The sequence below is a fragment of the Pseudochaenichthys georgianus genome, chromosome 8, assembly GCF_902827115.2.
Source record: "Pseudochaenichthys georgianus chromosome 8, fPseGeo1.2, whole genome shotgun sequence".
NCBI classification, from domain to species: domain Eukaryota; kingdom Metazoa; phylum Chordata; class Actinopteri; order Perciformes; family Channichthyidae; genus Pseudochaenichthys; species Pseudochaenichthys georgianus.
The window spans coordinates 14,987,393-14,996,787 of record NC_047510.2 but is presented as its reverse complement, the minus strand read 5'-3'; the positions used below and the strand labels follow the sequence as shown (position 1 = coordinate 14,996,787).

Genomic DNA, 9,395 nt, shown 5'->3' with positions numbered 1-9,395 from the left:
AACACCGTCGCAGAGAGCCGATATTAAAAACGCAATTGCTTTCAGGAAAAAATGGGTGTTTGTTAGCCACAGCCGGCTTACCCTTTCCGGTTTCACTGGGTTTAACTTGCGGGTGGGAGGGTCAAGTGGAGGGATATGAGTTTTTCTCAAGTGAAGGGTTGGCAGGCTTATGAAGTGTACCATGGAGTTGCTAGGGTGGGTGGATATGTGTGTTTGTTATGTGAAGCTTTACCTCCTATTGCCTATCTGGATCTGCATTTTACATTTCCCAATCAGAGGATGTCAAGCTATAGAAAGTACAAAAGAATAAATAACTGAGGAAACATGATTGAGAAATGTAAATAGTGCATTTATGCCATTGTGTGTTGTTTTAAGTGCATCAAGACTTCAGGACTGAGGGAAGTGTAATGTCGCCTGCTGTTTAATCTGAGGGAGACAGCTGAGGAAATAAAGGCTAGTTGTGGAAAATAAATAGACAGAAGATATTGAACATGGCATAGCCTGTACTTCTGATGTAGGCCTAAGTGGAAATTAAGTTAATGGGAATGCCTTGAGTAGCTGTACTGCGGAGGCAGAGCAGGCATTTCATCAAATAAGATGACATCTGTAATCTGTTCTCAAACAAACACATTTTACCAGCCATATAAACAAATGAACACTAAGTCTAATATCCCAATGCAAATCAAAGTAATGAAGTCATTATCTCCTTACAATAACTATAATGACTGATGGTTGCTTAGTGTGGGGTTGATGTCGGGCAGCACTCGGCAGTGGCACTGTAACCTGCAATCTGTCAGTGTGTAATTAATGACTGTATTTACTTCTGCGTGATTAAGAGTCCCACAGGTGGATACACGCCTTTGGATCAAAACATAACCTCTAACACTTTCTTTACTTGCCTTGGTGTTTGCATAGGCTTCCTCAAAGTCCTGTTTGTGCTTTGATCAGCTATTAAAAGGGGCATTTTAAAAGAAACGTGTCAATTAAGAAGAGGGAAGTAGTGAGGAAAGTCTTCTCAGGGTATGTCCATTTTGAGTCCTGAGCTATGTCAGCCCTGTGGCAGCACCACGAACAACAAGGATGTGGGGGTAAGGAGCAACAGGGAGGTGGGTGGTCAAACACCACCTCCTTGTTGCTAAGGATGTTTTCACTTAGTTTATGTTGCTAGGCTGCCAATTCCCTGATGTTAAGTGGAAACAACCCCCCCCCCTTTTCCTCTGTCCAGGCACCTCATCGTTCCCTCCCTCTTCTTCTTCTCTAAACCAAAATAACTTCACCAACCATCTGTCACTGGGCTCACAGGTCTACTGTTGCTTAGGAACAAGTCAGACACTCACATTCATGTCTATATGCATCCACATATGAATAAATATCCGTATACAGTTGTACCGGATAACCGCCATTAAGATATAATTCTGCCAGTGAACGCTGCATCAATTAAATGTGCAGCGTTCACAGCGAATCTTCAACCTGATGCTCAAAAGAGTGAGGTAATGATTGAGCAACAGGTTTGTCAGTTTATAAAGCTTTTTAAGTGACAAAACTTCTTGAAAGATATGAAATAATGATGTGATGCGTTTCTTGAAAGATATAAAATAATGATGTGACACATTTCCAATAGATTTTGGTTATTATTTCAAAGGAGTGGCATGTTCAATAAAGGGTCCTCCTCTGCACTTGTCAACCAGTTGCTCCTCATTTATAAGTTCTTCGTTTTTTAAAGCCTACGCCATTATTAGGTTTTACCAGAGCATTTACATATTGACAGAGAGATAGAGAGTAAGTACAAGCTGCTTTCCATAATTACACTGCAATGAATAATAGAAGATAATCAAATTGCACAGCTTTGATTTACACGCTGCCAATTAATTTGCAGCAACCGAATCCTAAAGCGAATGAGATTACTTAATGTTATGTATACAGAAAGTAGCCTACTTGTTCATATTCATACTTATTACCAGGCATTAATAAATGATCTCAGAGTAAACCACCTCCAGGCTTATGAAGGTTTTTGTGGATGTAGCTAATCATTGTTTGTACACACGCTTGTCACTTGGTGGCTGAAAGCTGCGTATACCCAGACATCAGGAGCATCCCAAATTGAATTTCACGGCCTTTGCTTTGGACAAACAGCGGATTAGTTTGACAGGCTCTGCAGACAAGTCTTTGAGAGTCATTTTAAAATGTTTGAGGCACATTTTCTTTGTAACCTGTTGAGATGAATCAGTGCAACTGTTACATTTCAAGTCATTGTTATGATAAAATAGGAATATGCTGTGCTTTTCAAAGAACATTTGAGAGTGTTCATATAAAATATAGTTACATTATAAAAGCAGTTTGGGGTAGTTACAGCCGCTGTAATTTTTTGCCGATATAATTAGATAATAAATATTAAATTGGTGCTAGGATAGTTTATAGTGACTTTAAATTCTCTTGCTCCCTACAGCAGTTCCATTTTCATTAAAACCTGCATAGATATTTGTATAAATTTGAAATGTCTTCAATTCACGACTAGCCGTAAATCACATGTCGGATTTTCTTCCTGCAGCACAAACTGACTTTTTCTTACTGGTCAAGAATCCACCCATCCAGTAACAACCTGTGTTGATGTTTCCGCTTATGGTCATCAGAAAATCTTGCTAACATGGACGATTTTTAAAACAAGTTTCATGTATGGAAGGCAATCTGATTAAATATTTTAAAGTATTCTAAAAATAAAATCACTGGAGTTATTTAAAATGACATCATGACTAATTAAGTGCTTCCCTTTTTTTATTAGTTCCCAACTCATTTCACTCTAATAATGTATTAGTTATAGGTAGAACAATTTTGAGCGATATGCAAAAGTAAATGACACTATATTTTAATATGTTTTTTTTCCACAAATGTAGCCTGTCTACACAAAACAGACCTCATACATAAAACTCAGATTAGGAGCTGACAGATAAAGGAGAAGACATTCTTTGTAAAGACAGATGCACACTTTATTATTGTAATAGGAATCAATGATGATTGAAAATACATTTTCACTTAATTCCTATGGTACACTTTAAGTGAGACATGCTTACCCAGGGGTCATATTTCTTTACATATCAGGTTACAGGGGGTTCTCCTCCTCCTCTTCGGACTGGTGTGTCAGGAAGCTGCAATGCACAAACACCTGAAAGACAAATGTGATATTTGAATAACACATCCAATAAAAACAGAGCTCTGTGCTGTTAAGGGGTTTCATTAGAGCTGCTGCCCGAGAGAAAACAGTCGGCGCAGTGAAAGCACAGGAGCCAATAATTGTAATAAATATGTGCCATGGTTCAATCATAAATGATTCATTTCTGATTTATAACTCGCTGTGCCTATATTAGTCTCCATCTCAGGGCCTCCATGTCATGGTGACAGTTCCCTCAGCAACAGCAATAAACTCTATAAATACATCTGAAAGTAGCAGATTACAAATCTGCATCTGATTGTGATTCTCTTTGGACTAAATGCTTTCATGTTTTTGAATTATGTTCAACACTCTCAAGAGAAGCCTCTAAAGTTGATGTAAATCTGAATCAATATTAGTGAGGATTTCAGGCAATATTGATGTGCATAAATGAGTGCTACGCATTTCAGAATATAGCATACACTCTAAGCCTTACTCATTCTTTACAAACGGGTTGTCTTTAATTAAGAGAACAGGAAGTAACTGTTTTAAACACATCCACCTGATGGAGGATCTCTCTTAGGAAATATATTGCTTCCAGTAGAAAAATAAAAATAAAATAATTCAAATGTGCATATAATGCCATATTAAAATGTTGCATTAAAAATACATAACATTTCACTACAGCATATATAAGAGAAATATGTAAAATAGAATAACTTTAGGGCGGAATGAGACTTCTCCTTTCTGTGCATCAGAAGAGCAACGCATTATCTGAGGACATCTGACTAACTCCCCTGGTGAGGAGCGATGGTGTGGTCCACGGGGAACTCATCATCACTTTAAAACGCACCAGAGACTTGACACAAAAGAAGCGCTCGCAGGCGAACACCGACGCGAGAGGGCTGTCTCTTATTACAACAGAAGAAGCACCGTCTGAGAACTGTCCAAGTCACTTACATTCAGAAAATCGTAGACTTGAGTAGAAGAAACTAACTTTTGGATGCACCTGATGCGACGCTGTTTGACTGCAGCAACGGTCCCGGTGATGTGGACGTGGTCATTACGCATTGAGGCTGTGGCAAAACTCGGAGTTTGCTTGTAGAGCTATACTTTAAAAAGCCTATTATCTTTGAGTTTCTAATTGTTGCCTTAACATTTACATGACGCAAAGTTCCACTTGGATTCCAAGTTTTGCGGTGAGACTTGCGGAGACGCGTGCCTATTTGCAGATTACACGCAAGGGAACATGAACGTCTCCTTTTTCGACGTGACCCAGAGCGCGCTGTTCAACGGGAGTCAGACCCTAGCCGGGACTCTGGCGACATACTCCGGGAACGGCACCGACAACGTGGTGACCGGCGATGGCGGAGGGTCTCTGGTGCTGGTGCAAGACGAGCGCAAACTCTTCGTCATGCGTGTGGTGCAAATCGCAGTGCTCTGCGTGTTGTCGCTCACCGTGGTGTTTGGTATTTTTTTCCTCGGATGCAACCTGATGATCAAATCGGAGAGCATGATTAACTTCCTGGTGAAGGACCGGAGACCCTCCAAAGACGTGGAGACGGTCATGATCGGGCTCAGCTAGAGCATGGAGAGCATGGACAGTGTAGAACTGGAGCGGAGGAGATCCGGTATGAGGGTCTGGTGCGCGTCTCCTACCGCAGGTCTAAGTCTGCTCCTGTGTCTACTTCTCAAAGACGCTCTCTCTGTGTCTTACTGAGGGAAGATATGCAAAGCCTCACGTTTCTGTCTGAAAAACGACTACAGTAAAGTAGTCGAACGATTCCGTGCGTAAAGTGTATGCGTAAAACACGGGGAATTGTTTACAAGTGGGCCGATCTGTTGAATCTTTTAAGTAAATGTAATGTTGCCAACTTAGCAAAGTGATGAAAATGTTTACAAGCTGTTACCTCATTTTTCGGTTTGGTAAGTTTTCTTTGGTACATTTGAAATGATTGTTACTGAATGTTTTTAAAACTATCAACAAGCAACAAGAGTGGGGATTCTTATAGGTCCACATCTGCCAGTGTACTACGTGGACGTTATGAACATGATGTGGGTATTCTCTAAACAAAGTATTTTCATTGGTCTCGTTTGGTAAAAACACTTCTTGCACGTTTTTCAAAAAATAACAGCTTTATGGGGTGGTTCTGGTCCTGTTTGGCATGCTGGCTTATGATCTGTAAAGTGATTTTTGGACCCGTTTTGCACTTTTGAAATCACTGATGCTGCATGAATTATTTTGTACCAAAACACTTGAAATTGCAGGATGCCATTACAAGATTAAACTAATCGTTGTCTTCTGATAATTAAATGATGCAATTTAAACGTCACAATTGAATTTGTTTGCAGATATTTTCTTGATCCAATGTTGAGTTTGGCTTTCAATTTAGAACTCAGTCAGTCACTTTCTTTAAATAAACAAGCTATTAATTCTCCCTTCACATAAAATCAGTGTACACAAATATGAAAGCATTAAGACTTATTAAGTGAATACATTACCACACTATAGATGCACTTAATTGAATAAGGTAAGACACAGAGGCAATTCAAAGTGCTTTACATCATCATTAACACTTAATATTAAGACAACAGAGAGGAACACAATACATAAAGATAATGGAATAACAGATTCATAAAAAACATGCATAAAAGAGATGCAGAATAGTTTAAAAACAACATTGTAAAGTAGGTGCTAAAACAAGTTAAAAGGCTTCTAAGCTGTAAAAAGTAGTGTTTTTAACCTCGACTTAAAATAACTCAGCGTTGGTGAAGACCTCAGGTTTTCTGGAAGTTTATTCCATTTGTGGGGAGCATAAAAACTAAAAGCATCTTTGGCGTGTTTGGTTCTGAGAATAGGGTCATTTTAATGTTTAAGATGTTACACAGAACATCATATTTTAAAAAGTTCAACACTTAGCAACTCAGTACAAGCATTGTCTTATTTACTACAGCTCAATATAGAGAGGCAATTAAAGGCCAGGCTGAATTATCCATCTTGTCAACAGCAGACCGAGCTCAGCTTCACAGCATTTAATCTAATCCCTCTGAGAGGCCAGCTGCAATCAAGGATTATCGGGCTCACCCTTAACTTCCCGGCAGGCAACACTGACTGCACCTAAAGAGTTTAAGTATGGCGTTCCATTGTTCAGTCAGAAAGAGTGTCAAGGAGAGCATCAATGTACACAAGTGAGCATTGAGAGAACATATGCATGACAGGAAGTCTTATAAAGAATTTACCAGAAAAAGGGCATGTAGGAAACTCCATAAACTTTGTTGTGTCTTCAGTGTCGTACATTAGCCAACTTTACATTTTGGTTATATCTTACTTCTGTATTTCTATATGCACACATTCCTTCTCTCTCATGCCCTTCTCAGAGAGCAACCAATGTTCTCATTAACTTTTTATCACTTGTTAGGAGAGCTGGGGTCGATGACCCCTTACAAACACACCCATGCATCCACACATGCGCCTATCCAATGCACACATTGGACACTGGTGTGCAACAGACCAGAACATTCTGAACCCAAGCACAAGTATCTCAGAATAACAGCATGAATAAATAAAACTCATTAGATAATTCGATTTTAACAGGTGAGAACAATCTAACAATCCATTTCAGACAACACATTTAATTTACGCATATGAAAAACACTTAAACATGTGGACATGGTATCCACAGAGAGTAACTAATACGAAAGCATAAATGATGAGTCATGCATACAAAGGTCAACATTTAGATGCATATCACAACTCTTTTTTTAAGCAGACACTATACGCATCCTCTAAAAATTACTCAAAAAAAAAATGTATATATCAGATTTAGTAAGTTAAGTAATCATCCATTGCCATGCATTTGTTGCAAAAATGCAATGGTGAAGATGACGGAAATGTATATTTGTTATTTAAAGCCTCACCTTTGCTTCTAGAGTCTGTAGTTCTCAGGAAAAATACATATAATTGTTCTAGTATTGTTCCCAATAAATACTCAAAACAAGTCAGCATGCGTGCTATTTTTAGAAAGAAGACAGGGGGGGCGGGATGATTTGGAGGGGACACTGGGGCCCTGGAACATGCCAGAGCTATACGCATATTGTTTTGCTGTTGTCAGGTAGCTCAAAGGTTTCCAGCAGCACCTCTGTGACATTAGCCTGGTTCCAGACCGCTGAGTCGGTGCACACATCTAGCTTTCTTTCACCTATTCCAATGCATGTGGTGTTGTGCACATTCACGCCTGTTTACAAGGGTGGAAACACAACTGTCAATCAAATAATTGTATGCATGGATGTCAAAATATCAGAACCTCATCATTCTATACCAGAAGAAGAAGATGATAATAATGCTTGGAATGATGACAAGTGTAAATAAAGGTAATTGTGGGTTGAGTTGCATCATGTCTCTTATGACAATTGTTATAGCGACAGATACCACTGAGTGACCACTAAACAACTGCAACAAGATGGATGTCACTCAGCGACATTTCAGGAAGACTGCAACCATAGGTACATAGCAGCAAACATTCAGCATGGCAGAACATTGGCTACATCAATGTAAACAAATCAGCTAAGACATATGTCTCCTTTAAAAAAGCTGGTATAAGAGACCATTACACCCTTACTTTATAAAGCACAAAACCAATATCACTCAACTATTAGCACTGGTGCAGCACTTAAACGCTGGTTATGCAAATGCATTCCGGATACTACAGGACCTGAAAAACACACACAATGTAATATTATGATAACTTTGCTAAATGTTTAAGTTTCTTTATGAGCTCATTTAAGAAAGATAATGCATTGATTGATTAGGAACATATTCTTTTCTGCAATTATTCTGTGTTAGTCTTGTCACTTTCATACGCAAAAACTATTTTCGCTTAGCTTGGCTGAATATCAATAAAAACGACACACCATCTTGCCTATGATCCACTTTTTTCTCACTTTGGACGAGTCGCCCACTATCACTGAGCATATGCTAAAGAGTAAGCATGGAGTGCTCATTATGGTACTTTTCTTCAACAACTAATGATCTGCAATAATCTTAGTTTATCTTTCGGGAAATGTCAGGCAGTGTTTTTTGAACGAACCTTGAAAGGTTGGGATGTAGCATAATATTGAAAAGGGAATATTAATGTAATAATGCACCAGTGACAATGCAGAGACACAAAGTGTTAGCACTTCACCTCAATCAACATGTGTTCAGCTGTGTCAGGAAGTGTCACCATTGACCTTTTACAACAGAGTCCTCACAGAAAATAATGAACTGTGCTCTGGCCATGAAATCATGATATAAGTTATGGTGATTAAACTAGCAGTGGCCTTCAGCGATACCACATATATCATTGCATAGGTCTCTTGTTAATTCTCTTTTCGCCAGTAAAGTAAGGACATGATAAAATATGTGTGAGCATAGCGAACACTGTGTAAAAGAGACCGTGTTTATTCCCCCAGTATTTTTGTTCAGAGGCTAAGATACACAAAAGATCTGTTTGCAATGCCGACGCAGGTCCCACAGGGATGATGTGGCCTTTCTCTGCCCCATTCAATATGTTTCGAATGGGATGGGTTGTATTCAAAAGGAAGAAGCAATAACAATAGATGAGGATGGATATATTGGTATCTCATATCTCACACAGGTGAATGGATGTTAACACCCTCTTATTCTCCTTTTGTCCAACACATGCACACAGACACAAAAGGAAGTGATATGACTGAGGCCCCCAGCTGGCTTCTTTAGTCGAATTACATTTTGCTTCCATTTTACTTGACTATAGGCCGTTACAAAAAGGTTCTTCACTTATGATGCCACTAAAACACAATGTTTGCTGGAATGCCTTTTTTTTCTTGAAGCAGCTCTATTAGTTTTTATAGTTGTTGTTAGACCCCACACTGGCTTGAGTCCATTGAAACTGACGCACTAACACACAGGCGCTACACAAATGCACACGTATATAAAACTTTCCTCCAGGAACCAACAGTCCTTGCCTTCAAACTCATGACATGTTTAAATGAACTATTGTTTGCAATGTGCAGGGAAATGAACAACGATATTGCCTCATTCTCCCCCTTACCCACAACACTATGACACACACACACACACACTCACACACACACACACACACACACACACACACACACACACACACACACACACACACACACACACACACACACACACACACACACACACACACACACACACACACACAAAACCACAACCACTTAACTCAATTAATGCATTTCAAACCAT

General features: G+C 39.2%; 1 protein-coding gene across 1 annotated transcript; it reads left to right on the top strand.

Moving 5' to 3' along the window:
- Positions 1–3,962: 3,962 nt before the first annotated feature.
- Positions 3,963–7,174, top strand: rprml (reprimo-like). Its single transcript, XM_034088695.1, has one exon. It carries the CDS (start codon positions 4,395–4,397, stop codon positions 4,728–4,730), a length of 336 nt encoding a protein of 111 aa, XP_033944586.1. The 5' UTR covers positions 3,963–4,394; the 3' UTR covers positions 4,731–7,174.
- The last annotated feature ends 2,221 nt before the right edge of the window (positions 7,175–9,395 follow it).